At 43.6% G+C, this 25,216-nt stretch overlaps 2 protein-coding genes across 6 annotated transcripts in view; both read left to right on the top strand.

Annotated features, from left to right (window-relative positions):
• SLC22A15 (solute carrier family 22 member 15) overlaps positions 1 to 1,095 on the top strand; it is a 48,558-nt gene extending 47,463 nt beyond the window's left edge. Inside the window, exon 14 of one of the 2 annotated variants that reach the window (XR_014854269.1) lies at positions 985 to 1,018. Coding sequence is in view for 1 of the 2 variants with exons in the window: in XM_085070470.1 (XP_084926596.1) it covers positions 985 to 1,002 (18 nt within the window). In the remaining variant the exon portion in view is untranslated. Of the gene's footprint in view, positions 1 to 984 lie in introns of both variants that reach the window. The other variant, XM_085070470.1, reaches the window with a different exon arrangement.
• Positions 985 to 17,931, top strand: MAB21L3 (mab-21 like 3). 4 transcript variants are annotated; one of them, XM_085070489.1, is made up of 7 exons: positions 985 to 1,093; positions 5,423 to 5,563; positions 7,640 to 7,711; positions 10,294 to 10,585; positions 12,875 to 13,056; positions 13,857 to 14,051; positions 16,842 to 17,931. In XM_085070489.1, exons 1-7 carry the CDS (start codon positions 1,046 to 1,048, stop codon positions 17,073 to 17,075), a joined length of 1,164 nt encoding a protein of 387 aa, XP_084926615.1. In that variant the 5' UTR covers positions 985 to 1,045; the 3' UTR covers positions 17,076 to 17,931. The 4 variants fall into 4 exon arrangements, with proteins under 4 accessions (XP_084926615.1, XP_084926628.1, XP_084926610.1 ...); XM_085070484.1 differs by lacking the exon at positions 985 to 1,093 and adding an exon at positions 4,638 to 4,930; XM_085070502.1 differs by lacking the exon at positions 7,640 to 7,711.
• Positions 17,932 to 25,216: the final 7,285 nt, after the last annotated feature.

The following is a 25,216-nucleotide window of genomic DNA, read 5'->3' as shown; positions in this document are numbered from 1 at the left end:
GTGCCTCTCCTGAGGTAGCACCCAGAGCCCACCCAAGTGCTGCCTTTTGCCAGCTGCTGCAGAGGCAATAAACCAGTCAGGGGATGTCACAGTTCAGTTCCAGGGAGAAATAGTGATTTTACTCAAAAGCGGAGTGTGCCTTCCTTAATAAGGAATGCTTAGCAGCTTGGGATCTCATCTCTGTACTCTGTCCCTGCCTTCCATGTGCTGATGTACCCTTCTTTCTAAAAGCCACCAAGCCTCACTGGATCAATGAGGCCTGATCAATTGTTTTTGCCTCTGAATTATCCATATAGGGTTGTTAGCTGAGCTGCTGGCAGAAAACGAGAGGCAGCTTTCTGTCTGTTTACTGTAAAGAAAGCAAAGCAAGCTACAGGAGGGGACAAGCTGCACAATATTTACTGTCAATACAGCCGGAGAGAGAGAGGAGATAAAAGGAGAGGGGAGGAGAGGGGAGCAGGGGCTGCAGACTGCAACCCCAGTGAATGATCTGAGTGTAAAAATCCCCATGCATTTTCAGATGGAAAGAGGGTGGATTGAAGCCAACGAGGAATAACTGAGAGCATTTAAGAAAAGGTCTACGGAAGGGCTAACAAGTCAGGGACGTACTAGTGGCATGCAGAGTAATAATGCTGTGCAGGAGTGTACTGAATCTGCACTACAATCTGAAAAGCACTTCCAGGTCTGCCCTGAGACAGAGCAGTAGCTGGGATATTTTTGTGCATGCCTGCATGCGAGATCCACCATTTAAAAGTAATGAGATTAATAATAACAATTGAACTTAGAAAATAATATTTGGAGCTAGTTTTCTGAAGCAGCTGGATGTCACCATTGTAGCTCAGACCAGAAAAAGAAAATTATTGAAAATAGGCATCCTTCCTTGCTTCTCTCTCCTCTTATTCATCCACAGAGAGATTAGGTGACCTGAGCTTCACAGGGCAAGAAGGCTCTGAGCAGCTCTGTCAAATGTTCCTCTACTTCCAGAGGCAGGTGAACGAGTGAAGAGTGAATTCACACTTTAAAGAGCAGCGAAGACCATCTTGCCATGAAACCATTCACAGATGAAGATGTAGAAATCTACATCCAGAGCAAGGTAAGGCTTTATCTGACCAGATTTTCTGTCTCCCACACTAGGTGTTGATTCTGAAGGGTGCCAAATTTGACAGTTAGTTGCTCGCCTGCTGTCTTCATTTCTGAGACAAGATTGGGTGAAGTTTCATGAGAACTGTATTTCTAATGAGATTTCTAGGTTTCTGTTGCAGAATGTTATCAGCTGGTACCCTAATTTTTCAAGGTGCTTATCCTCTTCTTCTTCTAGGTGTCCTGAATTTTTGTTCCTGATCTGGAATTCCAGATGTGAGACTAGCTGTAATTGCCAGCATTTAAATCTAAGGAAAGGTCCTTGCCTCTCTCCCCGTCTGGTGGTCTCGGCTTGACCGAAACAAGACCAGGCATTGCCTCTAAGAAAGATTCATGCTAGGAACTGCAGAGACAGACAGATATTATTAGAATTCAGTCATCAGTCTGTCACCTCAGCTTGAGATACTTCTCTATATACCATGATTAAAATAACATGTCTCATTAGCACATGCAGACTGGAATCGCATTTTCTATTTTATGAGATATTCCAGCACTCAATTTTTCCCCCCATTATGAAATGAAGTAAAACAGAATTAAATCCTCTGTGAAACAATACTGTTTAATAAAAGCTCTAAGTGAGCCATAACTTTTTTTTAAAACTGACATATTTCATCACAGTACTTAGCTAGATCCTGTTATATAGTCTGCTCTCCCCAACAAAATGCAAGATAACAAAGTGACAAATAATTTCAAAATCCAAAAGTGTAAGGCTTTATTTTCTGCAAAGGATTACATATTCTTGTACAATGAAGGAACTGGTAAGAAAGGTTTGTTTTCTCTATGGAAATGTTTTGGTGACAAGTATGAAAGTTCTCACAGAAATACACCTTCCTCAGCCGTGCAGTGTTGTGCACAGGAAAATCATTCCATGAGAATCTGTTCAGTGAGCTATAACAGTGAATTCTTCTCTGAAGCTTTAAAAAGCAGAGCTACAAAGGAGGGAACAGAGGGAAGCCATGCACAGGAAGATGCTCATATGACAGCCATAAGTACAAGGAACAGAAGCAGAGTGTAGTCAAGTCAGGCTCATAGTTGCCAATATTTTAGGTTATACTGAAAGTCTGTTTTCTAGCAGCCCTCCAGCTCTGATGGATTCCTAGTTTCTGCCTGCTCCTGAGTCTCTTGTCCAAGTGATGCTGCATAACCTTCAGGCAGCTCCAGTTCAGCTTGTCAAATGCTGCCTGTTTTTGGAAATAGGTCAACCACCTGGTGCAGTGAATCTCTGTAATACCAGAGATTTCATCCTTAAGCCACTCATCAAAGGAAAAATTCAAATGCATATGGAATGGATGTGACTGGGTAAATAAGAGAAAACCTAAATGTTCTTAACAGTTCCTAATAAATCCCAATCCTGCTTCCTTCTTCCGTAATAAAACCTTAATTGACCTTATTGTTCAGGTTTTGTGCATTTGTTTTGGCACAATTCCCCAAGTTAAGACCTGGCAAGGGGAATGCCAGTAAGTCACAGAAGTGACTGTCCAGCAGAGACCTTATGATGTCTCTTCTCCCAGTGTGCCTGTCCTGATTCTAAAGGCATCTGAGATAAATGCCTTGGCTCTTCAGACTCGTGTTCTGTTTTCTGATTTTTTGCCCTCCCTTCTGTAGGAAGGTTATATTTTCCAACAGCATGATTAGAGAGCTAATTATGGTTAGCTAATTATATAGTGAGCACCCTCTGTCAGTCACATGCCCACTGCACTTTTCTCCCTGCTCCAGTGATGAGGACTACACATCAAAACGGGTGTTTTGTGGTATACCCTCAACTGGTTTTTTGAGTGTGTGCTCTTAAAAAGAATTCATGACAACTGCTGTAGCCTAGCCAGTAGGTGGTGAAGGCAGAATTAATTGAGGCCATGTTGAGTTGGGCAGATTATCCCAGAATACTGGAGGTTGAAGAAAATGTTTCCAGCAGGTGCCCCTTAGAGAGAACATAGCTTGAGCAATGCATACAGAGGGCACTCTAGGTCTCCATTTGAGCTGACCCAGTGTGGGATTGTATCTTTTCAATACTTTTCAGTAAAAGAAGGTATATTTTTTGTCTCAAAGTTTTTAGAGGTGGACAACTTTCTCTGCCACTCACCATTCACTTGCTGGAGAAACCATCAGGTATCTTGTTCAGCAAGACAAGCTTATTGGACTGTTCTAAGGAGTTGTTCTGGATGAACAAAAATAAGGTGGAGAAAATAGCTATAGATACAGATGGAGATGCACCATAAATGAAAGCTGAGATGAGGAGGTGAAAATTAACATGGGCTAAAATCTTGCACTGTGAATTCTTTTTGAAAAAAAGTACATGTAGGCTAGCTAAAACTGTTCTTAGAGCAAAAGATGAATTGGAATGAGGAGGAGGGTGAATTACCAGGGAAATTAAAGGGTATTATATAAACCTAAGGGACTACTTGGTGTTAAGATAGCAAAGAAACAGGGTGTCAAGGGTGGATGAGAGCCCAGTAAAGGGAATATAGTGCTGCTTTCTGATGTATTTCCCACTTCCAAAATCTACTCAGGCTTAGTAAAAGTACTGTTAGTTTTGTTGTCTGAGGGAGGAAGATATTCAAACTCCGTTCACCTTCAAGTTCAGTATTAGTCAATTGCTGTTCATTGGCTAATGGATTTTAGGCAAGCACTAGTCTGTTTTAGTCCATTGAATGGTCCCTTGTTGTGAACAAGTGAATCTATTTGTCCCCTTCCAGGGCCTGGGGACACATTTCAATGCACTGGAGTGGGTTGGCTGATAGTTCAACATTTGACATAATGGTGTCCAAAAGGATTTTTAAAGAAGTGCTTGTCAATAGTATCCTTTACAAGAGAAAAGAGGGTTGTTTAGATGCTGAAGAAGATGCTGAGTAAATAGGACACAGGAATTCTAGAATAGTCACAGCCTGGCTTGGGTTGGAAGGGATGTTTAAAGATCATCTACTGCAATCTCCCTACTGTGGAGAGTGATACCTTCCACTAGACCAGGTTGCTCAAAGCCCCATCCAGCCTGGCCTTGAACACTTCCAGGCATGAGGCATCCACAGTTTCTCTGGGCAACATGTTCCAGTGCCTCATCACCCCCACAATACAGAATTTTTAACTTATACTTGTGCTTCATTTTGGTCTTTGATAATAACAAAAGATTAAAGCAATTATGTTTTAACTGTGGCAATTATGCTTTATTATTTGCTTTAGCCAAGTGACAATCTCTGCTTCTGTTTTATTTTTCTTGCAAACAATAAGATTTAGTAGAATATGGTGAGGAAAAAGGAAAATCAAGAAACGAAAGCAAAAGCTGCAACCAAATGACATGAAGCATTGGATCAAAAAAAACCAGTAAACAGTCTTAGTATTTCACTTTGCATATGTAATTCTAGTTGCATAAATAATGACAAATATGTTAATGAACTTCATTAACAGTAGCTGAATCTCCTCACTTTGGCAAATGTGTAAGGATATTTGGGAAATATTAAATGTCCTTTACTAACATGGTTCCTTCATGTTTCTCCTGTTGAAAATCCTTGTTCAGACTGTGACTGTACCCATATACTCCCTTCATTTTTAGTCATAAATGAAAGTTCAGGTTCATTTTCTGGTTTTTTGAGTTGTCTGCCCCTCACCTCAGTCCTTCCAAGACTCAGACATTTCACTGAAATAATTTTCCATAATTAGTTATGCTACTACTGCTTGAATTGAAGAACTATCCATGGAGCCACACAAACACCTAGTCCCCAATGGGACCAGCTTTGGAAAGATGCTTTCTCACTGTCTAGGAGTAGACTCTCATCTGTACTTCGGCCATAAAGACAGTGTGGATAATTTCAGTGTACAATATAGGTGTCTAAATAATGTTACATACATCTACCGTGTTATCATACATGACTAATGAACAGATCTGTCACTCTTGATGTCCTGTCAGTTCTTGGAATGAAGCATATTCTGGCTTTGAGAGTGGCTACTATATGCAGGAGAGTAACTGGTATTCTGCATCAAGTGGATAAAGAACTGAGACTGCAGCTGTAGTTGATAACAAATATATCTGTGTAAAGGACCCTTTTCCTTCCATCTGATGGTGTTGGCATGGAAATATCAATTAATGCTCAATAGTCTTGAATATTGACCCTTTGGTGTTCACAGCTCTGTCTCATGGTAAATTGGTTGCAATACACAGGGAACAATTTTTATTCCCAATGCAGCACAGGCACAAATGTTTCAGAATGCTTTAAGCTGATTTGTCTGCTTCCCACTGGAGACAAAGACTGCAATTACCTGTAACATGAAGTGTCTTTCCTGGAACTGACAGGTGGAACGGCGGCATTACCTGGTTTCCAAAGCAGTGGAGGAGGTGCAGAAAATCATCCAGCAGCTGACCGCAGAAATCAGCTACAAGGCCGTGCGATTCCAGGCTATCTCCAACTCTGGCATTCACAATGAGAACATTAAGGTATGAACAAGAGCTCTAATGTACTCTCTGGCAGCCTGTAGACAGTCAGTAAGGGATTTCTCCATTGTGTAAGTGTTTGTGTGGGCAGGTACCTCACCCAAAACACCACAGATGATATGCTGACACTTCACTGTGGAGTTCTAGTGACTGGGTCATTGGGACTTACTCATGGACATCTCACAGCAAGAGGAGCATTGAAGAGAGATGGGTAAATCAAGCAGAGCCTCTTTTTACAGCTGCTGTGTTTACAAAGAGCATCTATTGCCAGAGCTGTCAATCTGCAAGCAGAAGCCAAAGCTCTTTGGGAGACAGAAAGAAAAACTTGTGCAGCAGTAACATAAGAAAAAATGCTCATGCCTTCCTGAGCTATGACTCATATTTTTCACAGGTGGAAAAGCTGTCAACTCACTAAAAAAAAAAAAAAAGGGCAAATCAAAAGTCCTTCTTCTGCTACAAACATTAGAAAGCTCCTTCAGAGAAATATGTTTTTTCTTTGTCATGAATTGGATTTTTTTTTAATTGGGAAAAAAAAAAGCTTATTAATGGGAGAAGTGAAATGCCTCCCCATTTTAGACCTTCAAACATGAAAATAACAATGTTCTGTCCCAGCTGTGACAGAAGAAGGCTGCTTATTTCTTGTGACTCCATAACACAAAAGTAACTAGTGTAAAGACACAAGAAACAACAGCAACTTCAGATGGAAACCATCTTTTTCATCTGAACTAGTTTAAATACTCTAATGTCGACCATTATACCAAACCACAGTCCGTTACAGATCAAAATACAGCAAGTATGTAGAAGCATGAGGCAACTTTTGCAGCTCTCTAGGACTGAAAGGGAAGAATTCCCTTTCAAGCCACTGGAAGGGTGTGGAGGTAAAATGTAATCTTCCCATCTGAAATGTGGCTATTGCCCTGGGAACAAAGACATTCAGATTCAGACAAAGCTTTTCTGGAATTTTGTGTATCCCAGAGCATGTGGTCTTGCCAATAAGTATTGCCACAGTGACGAAAAGCAGTGCCACGTCCTGGTCCATGTGTTCCTTAGTGCCAGAGTCTGCCAGCCACTTCTTGTGCTGGAACAAACCTGCTTGGCTAATGAGGTCTGACAGGACCAGTGTCAGGGTAAAATTGTTGCTCTGGAAAGCAAAGCAGAACAAAACCACCAAGGCAATCTATTATGAGGAGTAACTTGGTGTTATAGTAGGTTGATATGAACAAATTCTTCTTGAAAGAAATCCTCAAAATGTATTTCCTTAAAAGTGGCAGATTTGTTGTCCATGCTTAACTGAACCCAGTGTTATAAATTCATGGAAGTAATACTAGGAGGACCTAACTAACTGTCCTGTATGTATGGGACAACAAAGAATGGGTTGATAAGAAATTATTTTGGTTTGGGCTGTCTACTTTCAAAAATTGGAAACTTTAATAGCATTGCTGACATAATTCAACATAGAGGAGACTAGTGTCAAGGGAATGTCAATGTATTCATTATTCTGTGTTTAATTTTGCAATATCTTTTTTTCTGTGTCAGTTAAATCTGCGGTGACTTTTCAGAACTTTCAGCTTCTGGTTAAAAGGAATCAATTTAACATAGTGAGAGATCCAGATTTGTTGAGAAGCCTCAAGCTCCCTTTTAAATATGAAGGGCTGAATGCAGAATAACAAAAGTCTTTAGGTATTCTATGTTTTTCTATAACCCATGCAACAAAAGGTCACTATTTAGTAAAAACCTGAATTGATGATGAACAAAACTGATTATTTAATTGTTAACACTTTAAAGTGAGGGGTTTTTTTGTGGCCCACTATTTTGCAGTTGTCAACTGTGCAGGGCTGATGCAAAAACTGTGAAGACTTCAGTAAAGTTGCAATGACCAGGTCCAGACTAACCCCTGCTTACAGCACTGCCCAGTGGTATTGCCAAGTGTTTAATCAAGGTGGGGGCAAGGGGGGGCTTTTCCTTTAACAAACTCCAAGCATCCAAGGAAGCTTGCAGCTTTGCTCTGTGAATGAATGACCTAGCCTATGCTTTCTTTCTGTTCTGTGTACTTCTTGTTTTCCTTTCTGCTTCACTCAGGATCAGCCAGCTTTACTGGCCAAGTGGTCAGCTATGCTTCGGAGGAAGCGCCCATTCCACCCATCCATCCAGGTACAAAGCCTTCCTTGTGCCTGACAATCCCTATGCTTGCTTGCTCCTCACTCACCCTCTTCTCCAGACAACTTCACCCACTGAACTTATCTTTCCATGACTATTTCATCCTCTGCACAAGAGACTTGTTTGTTGGTTTTTTTTCTCAAAGCGCAATTATTTTCTTTCTAACCTAATATTAGAAAGAACATTAGTGAACCTGGCCAGGCTGCCTCCCTGGAACAGCCTGGCCAGGTTCACCAGAATGAGGTTGTATTTAATTTGCCCAGCATACTTTAGACAGGATTTTAATACAGCAGAATTGGCCATAATTTACACACCCCAGAAGTGGAGGCTCTTGCTCAAGCCTGTGACTTGCTGGGGCCCATGGTCTGCATATAGCGCATGAGACCATGGTGTGACAGAGCACAGGTGTGGGACTGGGATTTGGTTGGGCCAAAATTTGTTATCAACTACAGCTACAGTCACCAACTGCCCAGCTTTACAGTGCTATCCCATCCTTGTAATTTCTGTTGTTTCAGGGTAAGCCCCAGGTGGAAGACCCTTGTGACTTGTATTTGCAGGAACTCACATAACACATGCAGCTCTTCCCTTTACAATCTCTTGAGTGCCAGTGCATACAAGACAGCATTTTGGTATGGGAGAATAGTTGTTTACCTGCAAATGTGGCTGAGGCAGTGAGAGGTGCAGTAACTGCATGACAGCCATTGTATTTTTTCCTCATGGAGCCTAGTGCTCTGTTTCTGAGCTGCCCACAGGATTTCTCAGCACCACCAAACCTGACGTGTGCAGGTCAGCTTGATTTGCAATGTCATTCTTTCAGCATACTTCTGCCTTTGTGGTTTATATTTGACAAAAGAGCAGCTTCCTGGTGTTTTCTTTGTCATTTGTGTTCTTGCTGGCCATCTTTTGTATTCCAAATCTCTTGCCAGGGAGCAGAAAAGACCAGCTGCTCCCTTTGAGTGAGAGAGACAGGAGGTGAGCGTAGCAAGGCAGTCCCTGCCCTATGGTCCCTGAGTGAGACAGACACGGGGAGGACAGCTGGGTCAGCCAGGAGTCTGGATCATCAGGCAAGTCTGCTGATAAGTCAGGTCTGAGGTCAAGCCACTCCCCTCCTCACTGGGGTCAGAATCAGCCTCAACAATAGTGACCAGGGTCAGATGTGGTCTATTGATTCCAGGCAAGTCCAGAGTGGCCAGGTAGCTCTGAGGCCAGGCAGGGAAGGCATTCTGCAGATGGGACAACAAAGTCTATGGCCAGGCACAGGCACAGTTGTCACACCGTTGGAGATCAGCACTCCTATGATATAGCCCAGGTCCCAGATCCATGGGCAGAAGGTGTGGGTAGAAGTTCCAGGAAGGCTGCTTAGGGACATTAAAGCCTGTTAGTGCCTTGAGTGCCCTGGCACCTCTGTGGCAGTACTTTAAATCCACTGAGCTACCAGGAGTGGTTTAGATTCTTACAGGAGAGTGACAAGCATGTTTCGTTCACCGTGGGTGTAACCACCTCGCAGCAGCAGCTGTCACTTCACATCCTGCTCATGCAGTAGCTTCACCTTATTTATGCCAGTGTAAGTTAGGCTTGGTAGCAAGAGGACTTGAAAAGTTCCTAAGCCAACATGGTAAAAATCTGAAGGAACTTGAACACCCCCTCTGGAGCCACAGCTGCCAGATGCTTCCAAAGTAGCATTTGGACATGTCTGGCTATGCCCTGGGTATGACATTTTGTGGTATTTGTGTCACCTGATTATTTCCTTGCAAATTCTGTCTCAGAACTGGTTTTTATTGGAAAATGGTTGCTCCCCAAGGGAGGCAAATTAACTGGCTTGCAAACAAGCCTGTTTAAGGCTTCCTTGTCCATTGTTGCTGCCTTCATCCTTACACTGTTTCTCTCATGCTCCACAGGAGATGCAGCTCCATACATTACAGCTGGCCAAGACCTGGGCTTATTTCTGACACTGACACTGCCTGTGTAGGCTCAGGCATGTCACTTGCCTGATGTCTCTGTCCCTTTAAAGGACAGTCAACCAGAGTGAAACATTTGTAAAATTAATGGGCCATAGCCTTAATTTGCTAATGTCTATAATGGACTTAAAAAGAGATCAGAAAGGTGCACTTTTTGCCATAGTTATTAGTAGTATTGGACTCTAGGCTTATCTCAAGTAACAGTTCTGAGATGGTTACTAGCACTATTTGGATTTCCCTTGGCTGGATCTCAAAATATATTCTCTGATACCTTCCTGCCCCTTGGAAGCTGCTGGTTATTACATCTCATGCAATTACAGACTAGAAATAACAAGAAAAGGGGGGAAACCATGGCAGGTGTGCTGGCAAATCAGCCAGTGAGCTCTTGTCTTCCTAGAGCTTCACTTCAGACTCCTTCTAGGACAATTTCCTTTTAGTCTGCATGCCTCCAAGGTAACCCTTAGACAGGTCTTTGCTGTGTTCATTTGGTCTCATCATGCCATGGTTTTTCCTTTTCAAAGCCCCAGTTTCACCTATTTCTTCCTCAACCCTCTTTTCCTTACTTTAGCTCATGGATCTGCCCTTGTCTCCTCTCTCAACTGCTCTCACCTCTCCTAGGTCTTAGCACCCAGCCAGTTCCTCATCACAGTTCCTCTGCGTGGCCTGACCGGGTACAGGGAGTGCCAGGTGCGGCACTGGCGCTATTACACCGTGAATGGAACCAAGCTCCTCTCCTCCGTGCGGGACCCCGAGGAGTTGCACCAGTGGCTAGAGGTGGAGCAGTTCTCAAAAAGCCTTCAGCAGTGGCATGAGAAGGATGTGAACATCGAAGGTGATCTGGTTCCAGCCAAAGTCCTTATCGTCTTCCGGGAGCTGGTGGAGAAGTCGATTGTCTCCTGTAACCTCTCCAGTGAGTTTGGTGGGGACAGGTGTAAGGGAAACCATCACACACACAAGGTGTTTGGCTTGCATGGGTGGAAGCTGAGCAAAACCCTCCAAAATCAGGAAGCCTTCAAGCGATTGCAGTGACATATATAGACCTGCATTGAAGGTAGAGTTCAGTAGTTCTTGGGCTCTTCGTACCCAAGATGTTACTCCTTTCTTAGGAATTTGGGTAGGGTCTCCAGCAATATCACAATCATAGCTCAACCAAGAGACAGCCCAGATTTTTAGAACATTTAGGAGTTTGTTTGGGAGAAAAATCTCTCTATGCCACAGCACCTGTGGTTAGATTATCAAGGAAGGTAATATAGGAATAGTGGGAAGGTGCATAAGTCTGGAGAGCATGTTTGAAGATATCATACAGCAGATAACGATCTGGGGAAAAAGCTGCCCACAGCTTTCCAACATGGGATGGTAGGAACTAAGTAGAAGGAGTTCTACTGAAGCAAAGTATGTTGGACATGTGCTCTTTTCCTCAGTGTCCAGGTTACTCCTGTGGTGCCTCTTCCAATAGCATATTTCTAGGATGTCTTTACTCAGCAGCAGCCTAATATAAGTCTTCTGTATTTCAGAGCAATAGAAGCCATTTCCACTCATCTGATTGCACTCTGAATTGTAGTCACAGGAAGAAATATGTTTAAGTCAAGCTCTGCTAGATAATGGTTTTTTTTCAGGAAATACTTATTATCATAGCAGTGGAAAGGTGGAAAGGAATAAAGTTTCACCATTGAAGCCCACAGGAAAGACCAGCTGGCATGGGCTTGCCTCTGAGGCTTTACTTATGTGAAAGTTATTGTGTTAAACAGCAGTCATATCAAGTTGTTAAATCAGGAAAAGTACTTTAAAGGACCCCAGAGAATGATGTTTGGGTTGATGATTCTGATGCCTTTTTTGTAAGGTCCACTGGGAGATGAGCTAAGATGAAGTCAGGAGAAGCCATTACCATTTTTGTTTGTTTCTGTAAAGAATGAACTTCCTTCATCACACAATATGGCTAAAGCTACAGAAAAATATCACTGATTTCATTGCTTCCCTGATTTTTAATTCTTTAAACACTAGCAAAATCAGTTTTTGAGGTGTCTCACTTTTCATTAGTGGAAAAATTGGTATAAGCATTGCAATGCTTTTGGAAACGCCATGGATATATTTACATGTTGACACAGCAGTTCCTCTAACACTTTTCAGCTGCTGAGGATCCTTGTTGGGAGCTTGGGAGCAGCACATGTTCCTGTTTTGATGCCAGGCTTGGCTCAGCAGGGAAAAGAGCACATAGATTTTTCTGAGGCTGGTTGGGATGGACTCTACCCTTTGCAAGCTAATTCACCCCATGAATTGCTGCTTAGCCCATGCCAGCCAAAATGAAATGGGATAACACATTACTCTTTAAACTGCTTCAGTTCATCTGCTTAGGCTTTTACTTCAGTGTGCTAGAGAATGAACACGCAGCTGGCTCAGATTGCAGAGCTGAAGGGACAGTGATCCTGCCAGAGTGACCAGGACAGAAACATCTTCCATAAACACAACTGGACCAACAGGAAACATTTCACAAAGTCCATTAGCTGCAGCTTTTTTTCCTTTCTGTACTCTTAGATCATGTTGTTCCTAGAGATGAGCCACTCTTCTTTCACACTGAGGAATCTTCTTTCCTCCAAACCACCTTGGAACTAACTCTTTCTTGCACTCGGCACTCGCAATGATGTAGCAGTTAGCCTTTTTTGTGTGACTGCTCTGCACAACAGACCATAAATTCTGTCTTTGTCCTCTGTGCATCTCCAGAAACAAAATTTGCAGACACCCCACAAAACATTCTGAATGACTGGCAGTGATAAGTGTGATCTGGCAAGAGTCTGATCTCAGGTTCTCTGAAGGAATAACATCTTCAGATAGGAGGCATTCATCTGGTCCTCTCTAACCTTCAGTGATCTCCTTGTACTGTACCATTAGAAATGTTAGGTTGCACCACTTGTCTAGCTTTATTTTTAAGAACCTGATCCTAAGATTTCGGGGACCCACAAAGGAAAAAAAAACCACATGATAATTAAGTGTAAAGTTAAGAACTTTGTTCTTTCATCTTCCTGTTCTCATTCTCCAGTATACACTTACATAGATTCAGATTTTTCTTATGTTCTCTGTGTGTCATTGAATAGAAAGTGTTAAGACAGACTAACAGAACTGCAAAGTCCTAGACAGCCTCTTGTTTGGCTTGTAAAAAAGGACCTTTTTATCTGTATTACCTTCTCTTGTTGTACTTTCACAGGTAAAGTGACAGTGCTGGAGAGCTTCAGCTCAGTGGTCCGGGTGGCTGTGGAGACATCAGAATCCCAGGTTGAGGTGGAGCTGGTCCCTGCTGTGGAGATTCCAACTTGCTGGCCCGAGAAAGCCCGGTGGCCTCGTTGCCTTAAGCGCTGGCCTTCTCAGGAAAAAGTGCAATGCGTCAAGGTAAGCAGTGTAAAAAACACCCTTAACTCTGGGCTGGAATTTACCTGTCAGGTGTCTGACAGTGGTTTCCAAAAGGAAGAACTGCATGGTGATGGCAGGCAACAGCAGAGCTGGAAGTTGTATTCTCTAGAGAAGTAATGTTTTGAAATATTCTGTCAGATTTTATTAGGACATTTTTCCCCCCTTACCATGGTGAGCTCTATAGAAAAAATCTGAGTTAACTTTTTATTGCATGAGTGTCTAACACACAGTTCTGCCTGCATCACAGAGCTCTGGCGTGTATCATTCTTGCTGTTCTGCTCTGCCTCATGTAAGCCTTCAGAAAATGGGCTGCTGTCTTGCAGTTTTCCCTCCAGCTCAGTCCCATCTTTCCGTACCACACACATGGTTGGATTCTGGCACTTCAGCTCAGCCCCAGTTGCCATGTTCCTGCAGGTCCCATTTTGCCTTCCAGTCCTGCTCCCCACTTATGCACAACCTGCTGCTCCACAGAAAAGTGCCTGCAGAGCTGCACCTCTGCTTTAGTTGCACTGCTGGTACTGCACCTGATGGCTCTAGAGCAGAATCTTCTGGCAGTAACTGATATCAGCAGGCAAAGGAAAAACACAAGGAAACAATGCAGAACGCATGTTTATTCAACTGAGAATTAAGATGGGAGCATGCCTCCTGTTTGCTGCCTCAGCTAACCCTCTTTGGAATATGCTTTGAGAGATGTCACACATGCTTTGGTAACCTCTCTTCTGCATTGCTGGGAGAAGTTTGCATCTGCTCTGCTGTCACACTTCCCCTGTTGTTCACAGTCTCTGGGTTTTGACCTCCTGGCCCGCTCTAATTATCACTGGCAGCTGTGCTTCTCCCGTGCTGAGCACATCCTCATGGAGGGACTTGATGAAGATGGTGGTTGTCGCATGAAGTGCTTCAGGGTCATGAGGCAGATGAAGGAGGATGTCTGGTGTGCTGGAAATAAGCCTGTCATCACAGCTTATCACCTTCAGGTAGGCATCACCCTGATACTAACATACAGTCGCGGGATCTGTTGCAGTGGCTTCCATCCAGCAACGTCAGAATGTTGTGGTGTAAATCGCTGTAGCATCTGTGTAACTTCTAAGGTAACTGTCAAAACTGCTGTACCTTTTCATTGCTTTGCAGTGGCAAGGAGTTCAGTAAATATGTGTTCCAAACTTCAAAAAGAAACTAAGGCCTGTAGGAACATTATGATTGCAGCAGCAAAAATAACAATAGAGTCGGGGCCCCTGCTCTGTTTTGACTTCATGTTGTACTGTTGTCTGTAATTGCACACTTATCTCCTGCTTCTTGACTCTCCCAGCCATCTATATCCATGTCTGTCTGGTGGAAAATTGTGGTTTTTTTTCTTTGTGGATATACACCAAATAAAACCGTCTTAGGTGTGCATTATTAATGAATTTGGTGTAAACTACAGTTCTGGTGCTGTTTCACCTGGGGTAGGAAGGGAAGAAAGAGGTAAAGGGATGGTAGCATCCTCCCTGCACCTAATGCAGGGTTCAAGGTGCCTTCAAACAAGATTTGTGAAGAAGAGGGAGAAGACTCTGCTATGACTGTGTCCCCACATCTGACAGCTGCAGACACGCATGGGCCACGGGCAGCACCATTTGTCAGACTGCAGAGAAATCCTGTTTTCTGGGACTCCATCCTCCTGGAGTTGCCAGGGAGAGGCTGTACTTTCCCACCTTGAAGCCTCAAGCCACCAGCTTCCCACAGTAGTTACTGATCTTTTGGTGTCCAAAACCAGATGCAATGCCAAGATTTCTCCTAAAGAAAAAGCTGGTGACCATCAAATGCTGTTACAGTCATGGCACTACTCTAAGTCAAGATGGAGTAAAAAAAATATTGATAAGGCTGATTATAGCTTAGCTGAATGCAAAACTCCTCGGTGCCTGTAAGAACAACCTGGTGGAAAAACTGTCATATGTAAGACAACGTGGAAGATCATTTAACCATTAGTAACTTTTTATTTTTGCTGTCTGAAGGAGCAGATGTGCAGGAAGTGCTGTTGTATGGACTCTTGATCTAAAAGTAAAAAAACTATTTAGAAGTTCTTCAGTTCTTTACTGTAACTGTACTTCAGGGTTTTACTGGGGTTTTTTTCTCTTTTTTTAAGAGAGGATTGGTTTACCAGACAGAAAGAATTTTTCAAAAGTACTTACATTAAAAAGAAAAAAAGGAAAAAAAAAACCAACGAGATAAACAGTCAGTGGATAAACCACCAGTTGAGCAGAGGCTTAGTGTTAGGTAACTTCACATTCTCAGGTTTCCCCTGTCAGAGGTATCCAACAATTAGAATTAACAAGACTCCATATGAGAAAGAGCCCCTATGACAGAGGAAATCTGCCTCCCAGAAGCTATGGAAGCCAGAGAGGATGAAGCAACTGCACTTCTTTGTGTACCTGCATAGGAATGAAGTTCAAGGTCTGGACATTCAAAAAAGATCCAGGTACATTCTGAAAGCCAACTCTATGCTGCTGGTAGAGAGCTGGGGATAAATCACCTGTTTGGCACCTTACTGGAAAAGCAGCATTGTTTTCCTTGCCTCCAAAAATTTCATTGCAGCTGCTGCCCATGGATCCTGCTGAAGCAGTTTTAGTGTGTCAGAAGGTAACTGCTCTGCAAGTTTTCAAGGAGCAGCTCTCAGAGAGTTATTGCTTGAATAGCTCACTATGTCTTTGTTCCCTGGTGACATTCAGAAAAAGGCTTTGTGGTTATTGCAGCTGTGAACAAAAAAATTTTCAGATTTGAAAACCTGTTTGAGAAGAAATTTGTCAGCAGTACAACTATAGATTAAATTCTACCTCCATAGAAACAGAAGAGTTGAAGGCTGTGGTTCCACCACCTCTCACAATGTCTGTGAGTCTCTTTTTAGGTGGCTGAATTTGCAAAATAGAATTTGGGATCAGAGGACAGTTAAGGGACTTAGCAGAATTATTGAACCCAGGACAGGTGACTTTGTACTTTAAAAGGGATTTCAGGTTGCCAAGGCAGTCAATATGGCTTTTCTAGTACAGTAAGTCTAAGTTCCTTGAGAAAATTCTTCTCAGTCATGGGAAAGTGTGAGAATAAGCAACATGGGCAGTGTAAAAATAACACTGTAAGAGCAATAATAGTATGCATTTTGTTATTTTAACTACGTATTTCTCAAATGTAAATTGCATAAAATAATCTTGAGGGAATGGAACATAAGACATGCAGTAAGTATCACGTCACAAAAACCAGGCAGCATTTGACCAGGAAGCAAGTCTTGCACCTGCAATAGCTTCTTGGAATCTCAGTCTGTTTAGGATGCAGATCTTTGTGTGTCTTCAGCACAAATACAGCTGAAGCTAACAAATAATTATGTTAATCTTATTATGCTGTGTCCCTCCTTGCACCTACTGGCTTCCACACATGCATAATAGGCCATTTTCTACAGCCTAAAATGCCTGGCATTTCTACAGAGGCTCCTGCTGGAGGATGGCAAATAGGCTGAGATTATTTTAGCAAGGACATTTTATTTGGGCTCCTGGCTCAGTCAGTGGAGAGTGGCTCCTCTGGGGAAGATCCTAACCAGGCACCTTTGAGCTGCTCTCCCCAGAGGAGACTTGGGTTGGGATCCCTCCATTGCAGAAATGTTAACAGGGAGGTAGCAGCACCAGTCTCTCTCTGATTTCCAAGACTGCCAGCCACTTACCAGCACTCAAACTGCCTTAGTAAGCTGTGTGAGCCCTCGACAGAACCTCTAACACATCTTCTCTCCCATCTGCTTCTTGCAGACAGTGCTATTCTGGACGTGTGAAAAATACCCACGCACCAAGGATTGGCGCTGCTTCCCTGAAGCCTTTCTGAGGCTGGTGCAGAAGCTGCACAAGTGTGTAAGCCAGCACTTCCTCAAGCATTACTTTCTCAAGAACACCAATCTGCTCAAATATGCCAACACCAGTGACCTGGACCTGGTGGCCAGCAAGCTCGCAGTCTTCTTAGAGAACCCTGTTTTCTGCCTGGACTAAGGCAGGCAAAGGTCTCACCCCAGCCTTGAGTCGATCCCCCACCTCCTCTCCCCACCTGTGGTTGTTCTCCATGTCCTTCCAGTCGATGTTGCAGCTGGCTTTGTGAGACAGTTGGCACATGCAGCGTGAAAGGGAAGTGTGGAGCTGGCAGCAGTGGGCGGTGAAAACTGATGGGAGGTATCACTTGATGCCCAGCTGATCTAATTTGCTTTCAACAGTGACAGCCTGCCTGAAAGCTACAGCCAGTGAAACCCAACTTTCTGTGTCAGTCAGAGCAGGCAACTGCCTTGTTCTCTGTCTCTAGTCTTGTGGCACCTAAGCTCAAAGGCAGTGCAAAGGAGTCTCACTCTGCTGCCTCTAACCTAGCACATGTATTGTTGCTGCAATTGCCTTTCTCCCAAGGACAGTGGGTTTAATTGCCTGCTTACCTCACAGGCCAGCTCTGCAGAAGGGCAGAGGAGCATTTACGAGGTGTTCTGATGCTGGAAGCTTCCTCAGAGGCACTTTGATGACTCCATCTCCAATTCAATGAGATCGTGCTCCAGTAGGATCCAGTAGGAATATAACCATGCTGCTAGTGTTGAAGAGCTCAATGGAAGCAAGAAGAGGAACAGTGGGTTTTGCCTCCTCTTCGTTTTTCTCTCCTCCTCTTATGATATTCTTCTAATTGCTTCAGATATTTTTTTTTCACTTTTGCCTTTGCCAGTTGTGTTAGTGCCATACAATCAGGGGGCTTTGGCAGGGCAGATTTCCCTCCCACCCCTGGCTCCATCCAGCAGGCTGGAGGAGGAGCAGGTCTTTCCCCAGTTGTTAGCACCCACATATTTTTGGGTGCTTTGCAGATGGAGAATATTTTTCAAAGCACCCACATATTTTTGGGTGCTTTGCAGATGGAGAATATTTTTCAAAGGCTCTTAGCTCCAAGACCCCCAGTGCTTTTAATTTTGTGGATGTTCAAAAAGAAAATTAATTTTAGTATTCCAGAAGAACAAAGCTTTAGAATTAATATAAAGAATGCTGGTTTTAATGTTATTAAATCACTGAACCTAAACCACAGTGGGGTTTTTTTTGTTTGGTTTGGTTTGGTTTGTTGGGGTTTTTTTGTCACACCTGTGCAGGCAAGTAAATAAATCCTTTGCCAAGGTGAGTGGCAGAGATGGGATGGGAGCTCCCAGCCCGGGCTCCAGGGAGCTCCTCGACATGCATCCATGGCGCGGCGTCTCCCCTTCGTGGCAGGCTGCGGTACAACCGCGGGTCTCCAGCACAGCCTCTGCCTCTGGATCATTCCCTGCCACTCCATGGGGACGGGAACGTCCTGCAAGGAGGCCAGGGTGTGACAAAGCTGGTGGAAGGCCTGGCAGGCATGTCCTGTGAGGAGCAGCTGAGAACTTAGGGCATATGAAGTTTACAGAGATGGAAGCTGAGAGGAGACCTCATGGCCCTTTACTGCACTCTGAGGGAGAAAGGGAGGTGCTTGATCCCTTCCTCCTGGGATCCAGTGATAGCAACACATGGAAATGACTCAAAGCTTCATAGAAAGGTATTCGATGTCCCAAGTATGTTTAAGAGACATTTGGACAACGTGTTTTAACTTCTGGTCAGCTCAGAATGGCAGCTGGACGAGGTGAAGAGTGTAGGGCCCTTCCAACTCAGATTGTCTGTTCTGTTCTAATCTCTTCTACACTTTCCTTCACCCAGGTATAATAGTAGGCTTTCTTCTGCAGTTCTTGAGCAGAGTAGATATGGGTCAGGCAGGATCCCAACTGTGTGGTCCTTATACTGGTGTCCTGCATCAGATCCCACCTTGTGGAGACCTAATCCTACCGTGTAAACTGGAGCCCTCTTTGCTCGAATCCTGGGAATACTCTCCAAGTTGCTTTTCCACATGGGTAACCACATTGTGTGGAACAGTTTTGAACTGTTAACTTCTCTTGCTAAATCTTTGTTCTCCAGGCTCCCTAAATGGGACACAAGTGTCAGTTTCACGATGACACCTCCTGTTAAAGTGTGGCTTTCCTGTTTCCTGTGAGCTGTTTTGGTAAAGAGCAAGGAGATGCCAATCTGCCGGGCAGTCAGGCAGCTGTGGCAATGAAGTAATGTCTCCTGTTTCGTCTTGGTTTTGTCTTGTGGTTGAAGGGCTGGCTTCTGAAGTTGGAGGAGGGCAAAAACAGTTTGGAAGGACAGTGAGAAACATTCAGAGCTATTAATCCCAGATTTGATATTTCACTGCTCTGATGTATAATCCTTTTGGGATTTAGTTGTGGCTGTTGAAGAATTTGCCTCCCTTTATAGCTGGGTAAAAAAATGTTTCAGTGGTGATACCTTAACTTGGATGCAGCTGTGTATCAGAGTCCTCAGCTGCTGTGGTTCATAGCCTGCTGTGAAGCAAAATCATGGGCATGCACTGTGTGCTGCACAGCCATGACATGGAATGTTCCATTGCTCTGCCAGAGTGGCAGCCTCTTACAGCCAGAAATGATTTAGCAAAGCCAGGAAATAAGCAGGGAATGATGGACCCCTGCTTTGAGCCAAGTCTGATCAGTTTTTGCTCTATTTTCTTGTTGTTTACACAAGCAAATGCATCAGCTATCATATGCTGCTGCAGAAAATATCCTTGTCACTGCTGAAACAGGGAAGGTGCATTACTTCTCACCACAGCAACAATCCCCCAGCTTTTTCTCCAGAACAGCAAGATGTGATATAGCTGGCCTCTATCAAAGGCTAAACACTGAAGAAAGGACTAATGTGTTCATGGAAGTAGTTGAATACAATAATTAATTCCATCTCAGAGACATCTTTGAGATACTATCTTATATCATCTCGTGCAGGTCTGCTTGGGTGTGTGAGGTTTTGTTGGGAGGCAGATTTTTGTGGTTGTGGGAGAGTTGTGCGGGAGGTCTCATAAAAAAAACCAAACTTGCAAAATATATTTATCACATTTCCTACCACAGTAAACTTTCTGCAAATAGCTTTTCACTTACACACCTAGCCATGATTGCACAACCATGGCCTCATTCCAAGATTTTCCTGCAAAAATAGAGGTATCACATTGTGTTTTGGCTACAGAACAATTTTTATGTTTCATATTTATAACTTTTCTTTCTAAAAAGGGAGCATCTGGACAAATACAGACTTTCTTGAAATAGGTTTAATCAGATCTGTCTTTGTTCAGAACATCTGGAAGGAATGTGATGACCATTTGCTCTCCCTTTTTCATTGCTCTCATGAGTATTTGCTGCATTCACAGTCCTCACCACAGCATCTTTCTGTCTGTCAGAAAATGCAATTGAATGTGTTGCTCTACCATATAAAACTCTGCAAAACTCATGATGTTTTAGTCCTTTTACACAGCCTGCCTTCAAGTCACTAGAGGGCAATGTCTCTCTGAAGCACAAACACCAACCCAGGATCTTGCTCTTAAAATCAGCATCCTGTTAGTTATCATCAAGCTGAGACAAATGAGCTCGATTAATTTAATGCTGAATTCTGTCACCAAAAAGGAGAGAAGAGACCATAGGAGAGCTTTCTAATAAATAGCAAGACCTGGGTAAAAAGTCTCTAAACTCTGGGAGCCACTCCAAGAGCCAGAATATGGATTTATTATTTCTGATGGTCTTGCAGTAACTCACAACAGCCTTCGATTGGGAGAGCACCAACAAGCAAAGTGCAGACAGGGTTCTGGGAAGGAGGGAACTTGCGGGAATAGCCACTGCCCTGCTCCATGTGTGCCTACCCTTCAGGCTCCTCTGTCTCCCTCTTTTTCTCTCTCCTCCAGAAAAAAAAAACCAAACAAACAAACAAAACAAACAAACAAAACAAACAAAAAAAGGAGATATTTTTTATGAGCAAGTTTTCTGATGCTACCCTTTTGTCTCTGGTGGCAATGGTAATTTCTGAATGCTTATCATCTCTCTTTTAGTTCATGGGCCACGGAGGTGTACACAGAGGCCATTACAGACCATCTACTCACCCTCACTTATACTCCATCTTTAGTTTGAAATGGTGCCCAGAAATGAAGTTAGAGCACCTTGCAAACTATGTTCCCAGTGGGAGCAGCCTGGCCTCTCTGAGCAAAGCTGGGATGTGGACAGTGATAGATAACGGGATAATTCTGCCTTCAAACTAAGTATTCTTCTGCTTGCCAAGGCTAGGATTTCTGGTTTTGAGGAGAAACGTATTTTTTATTATTATACCCCACCCCTAACACTCATCTGAGGCCCTTGCAATGTCACATGAGATAGTGACACAGCAGCCAGTGCTCAAATCATGGTAAGATCCCATTCACCCTGTCAGGCCAACCTGTGCCATTACTATAGGAGTTGTGTAGTACCCTTGACCTCTTTGGGATCTGACTTCTCTGGCTGGAGTAATATGCACAATTTCAACAGAAATTAAACAGCTCCAGGTAGCAAACACGTTTTAGCCTGTTCTGACTCAAACCATTGCAGCACAAAGAAATGGACAACATTTTCGTCATATTACAGGTACTTGTCAGTTCTGCTCCAAGCAACATCTTTGAACTGAAAGAAAGGACAGGTTCAGCACCTGGCTTTGAAAGCATCTCCTGGATGGGTGATGAAGAATGAACAGATGCCACCAGAGACCAAGTCTGTGAAGAGTGCAGAATGTATTTTTCACAGGAAAGATTCTCTAATTTACCATTAGCATCTTCACAAATACAAATTACAAGGAAATGCATTAAGGAAAGAATTAATCAGATTGAAAGGCTTTGTAGTAATTAGAAAAAAAAATGTCATCTTCTCAGGCTCCCCTGGGTGGTGGTAATTACCAGCTGCACAACTGTGGCTTGTGCCACTTAAAGATTTCTGGACTAAAAATCTTAATATCTTTTTGTTTCCTTTCTTAGAGAAGCCACTCTTGGAATCAGACAGCAACACAGGCCAACAGCTGAGAGAAGCATGAACTGAGCAGTCTGGGAGGGCACCACTTTACATGCAGGGTGGTCCAGGGCCTGATCCCAGGCTATGGCTCAGTTGCATCTGGCCCAGCACTTCCTTCCTGTTGCCTTGGAGGAGATAAGATACCATTTGTTATCCAGCAACTCGAACAGCCAAACCTCTTCTGCCACAACTGCAGGCAGCCTTACACCCATCTGCTTCTGCAGCACATCCCAGCAGCAAAGGCCAGGCCATAGCCCCTTCTGGTGCCAGTATTGTCCCCAACACAGCTGGGGGGCCTGAAGGGCAAGGCTGCATGCACTGCAACTCCAGCATGCTTTCCAGGGAAGAAGTCTGGTTAATTCAGGAGACTTTAAGGAAGCCCAGTTCCAAGCTAGCAATGAATCAAAACAAAAATGCAGCTCAGAGGAAATTTTTTTAAATCTGTGGTAAAAATTGTTAAAGAGATGAACATCAATGTTGAATACCTGGGATCCCACTTTAAAAGGATGAGGACATGTAGCTGGGAGGAATGTCATCAGCCACCAAATCCATCTGCTGCTCTTCCTGGTCCTTTTGCCCAGATTAACCAAGAGCTGTTTCAAAGCTGGGTAGGTAACTTTGCCCCTGACCCTCAAGGCAGGCAGATTATTTCAGACCCACACAGATCATCAGGAGCTTTCTTTGAACTTTCAGCCTAAATGTGTTCACAGCCAGTGCAGTCTGGTTTGTACTAGTACAGATCAAGCTGCTGCTCACCCTCCATAGGGTTTGCTGTCTGTTCGACCATCACAAGGGTAATCATAATCTCCCTTGCCTTTAGCTGAGCATGACTAGATGTACCAAACTCTGTGGTCTCTCTTTCTCTGATAAAACCCTTGTTCCAGTCCTGCTCTACACTGAGTGTAATTCATCTCTGCACAGATAGCCAAGGTAGTTTGCAGCCTTCCAGATGGAGTGTCATCAGTATCTCCTGTAATGGCATGTCACGTTGATAATACTAATCCATGCAGTGTATCTCCTGTGCTGAAAAGGAAAGAACACACAAAGGTCAAGTTCCCTTAAAAAACAACTGCAACTTCAAAGGAGTGACTGTCATCAGTGACAAACCAGGTTAGACTGGTTGAAAGGCTTGCTGTGGTCTGGTTGTCTTGGAAGTGAACCATATTCCCCAGGCCATGGGCCAACAGCTTCATCATCTCCGTAAAATCTGAGCTCAGGCCAGAATCAATGAGTCTGCTTCAGCCTCTTCCTCTCTGCCTTCCCCAGGCAACAACTGGCTCTGCTCTGTAATTCTCACACACTTCTTCCCCTTGAGTTGGTGGTAGACACCATTCCTCCTTGTAACACATATCCAGCTTTTACCACTAAACTGAAGAGTTTGGCTGTTTTCTAGCTGTGTCATTAAAATGCCATAGACTGGAGAGGCAACAGATCAATGACCAGAGCTAATAGCAGCAAAAAGGATTAAATGAACAATAGATCTTGAGCGTAATTTATGAATGCCATTAGCCACTGAGAGGGAATTATGTTTTGGCTGCAGTTCTGAGGGGGAAGGGTGGGTCTTATCTAGGCAGGAAGAAAAAAAGTGATTGCATTTGGATTAACAAACAACTATATTGATTTGCCATGTGATACATCTTGGGCTTTTATGTTTAGATCAGATGTAATAACATCTCACCAAAGTCAAACTGTATTTTCTCTGTCTTGTATTCAGATCCTCATGGCCAGCCAACGTTGTAGTCACTTCTCACAGCTGCCAGTCACAGAGCATCTGCCACCCTGCCTGACAGAGCACAGTTCTCCATCAAAACTCTTGCAGAAAGGCAGGTGATCTCCTCTTACAGAAGAGACACGACATCACTTGCATGAGTATCTCCTTGTAGCCCATGCCCCACATCCTAGGGATGGGACTGAGCAAGCAATGCCTTTGTTTGCAGTGTCTCCTCTGCCTTTCATTTGATAGCTGACACAGTATCTCATTAAACTGCTTAGCTTGGCAGCTGGGGCCATTTGTTATAGTGTGATATGAAGGATCATAATCAGATTATACCTCAGGATGGTATTGTGGAGACAGAGATTAGACTGGAGAATAAAGAGAAAGTTTAATTTTGTGTGACAGTGCAGAGTTGCCTCTACTTGGGTTGGTAAGGAGGGTAAAAAGTGATTGTGGAGGCTTGAGCCTGAGGGGATTGTTTCAATGTCTCCCTTCTCAGTTTTGAGCAGAAGAGTTTTAGCTCTCACTTGGAAACAGGGAGTAGCTCTGCAGCCACCAGCCCCTCACTGCTTTGCTTCCCAAATGAGGGCCTGAATAGGGGGCTTGCATGGGGAAGGAAAGCTCAGAAGGTGTAAATGATGCCAGAAGCCAAAGCTGCATGTGCACTGAAGCGTGGTACTTCTGGGAGGGGGTTGCCCTTGGCAATAACCACTTAATTATCATTATCTCTGTCCTGGAGGCCCAGGTCCTTGACCTGAACTGCTGTTCCCTGGTTCCTTCCTGTTCCAGTGCATTTTGCACAGCATCCTATGAGTCCTCCAGCAGTCTGGGAACAGGAGACATCCTCCAAAAGTCAGCAGAAGGCCCACAGTGAGAATATACATCTAGGAGGTCTTCTTATGATCTCCTCTGAGCTGGTTTGGCTAGTATTAGAAGTAGCAGTAAGAGAAGAGTTGGCAGGCTGGGAAAGGCAGTATGCAGATGGATTTCTGGCATCTGTGCAATCAGAGAGAAATGACCAGAGGTCAGAGCAGCTCGGTCTCTGTCATGAGCCCATTTAATAGGTAGGGCTCAGGAAAGACCTCAGCTACCACCAACTTTAGCATCAAACTCAGACCTCTGAGTAAACAGTAAACAGATGTCAAAAAAGTGGAGATAAAAATGGGTATATAAATTTTTTACAACTGTACCTATACCATTGTAAGTTCTGTTCCCGCACTCCCTCTGTTACTTGTTCTGGAGATATACTTAATGAATAATGTATTATCTCACTGGCTTGATCTTTTGCTCAGATATTGTACCCTCTTTCTTCTCTTTTGTCTGCTCTCCATTCCCCAGAGACTAAGTACTTTAGGGCAGGAGCCTGGCATACAAAGATCTTCAGTTTCATTGTGCTTCCTGAAACTTAACACAATGCAAACCCTTAGCAAAACCTCAGAGTAATAAAGGAGATCCTGGTCTGAACAGCTGGAAAGACAACAGAACCTTTCTAGCCACCCAACATAACTCCTGGTGTGATAAGGAGG

This window comes from Lichenostomus cassidix, chromosome 1 (genome assembly GCF_008360975.1).
Source record: "Lichenostomus cassidix isolate B80296 chromosome 1, HeHo_3.0, whole genome shotgun sequence".
In the NCBI taxonomy this organism is placed as follows: domain Eukaryota; kingdom Metazoa; phylum Chordata; class Aves; order Passeriformes; family Meliphagidae; genus Lichenostomus; species Lichenostomus cassidix.
Note: the sequence above shows the minus strand (reverse complement) of the source record. Positions and strands in the feature narration are given on the sequence as shown.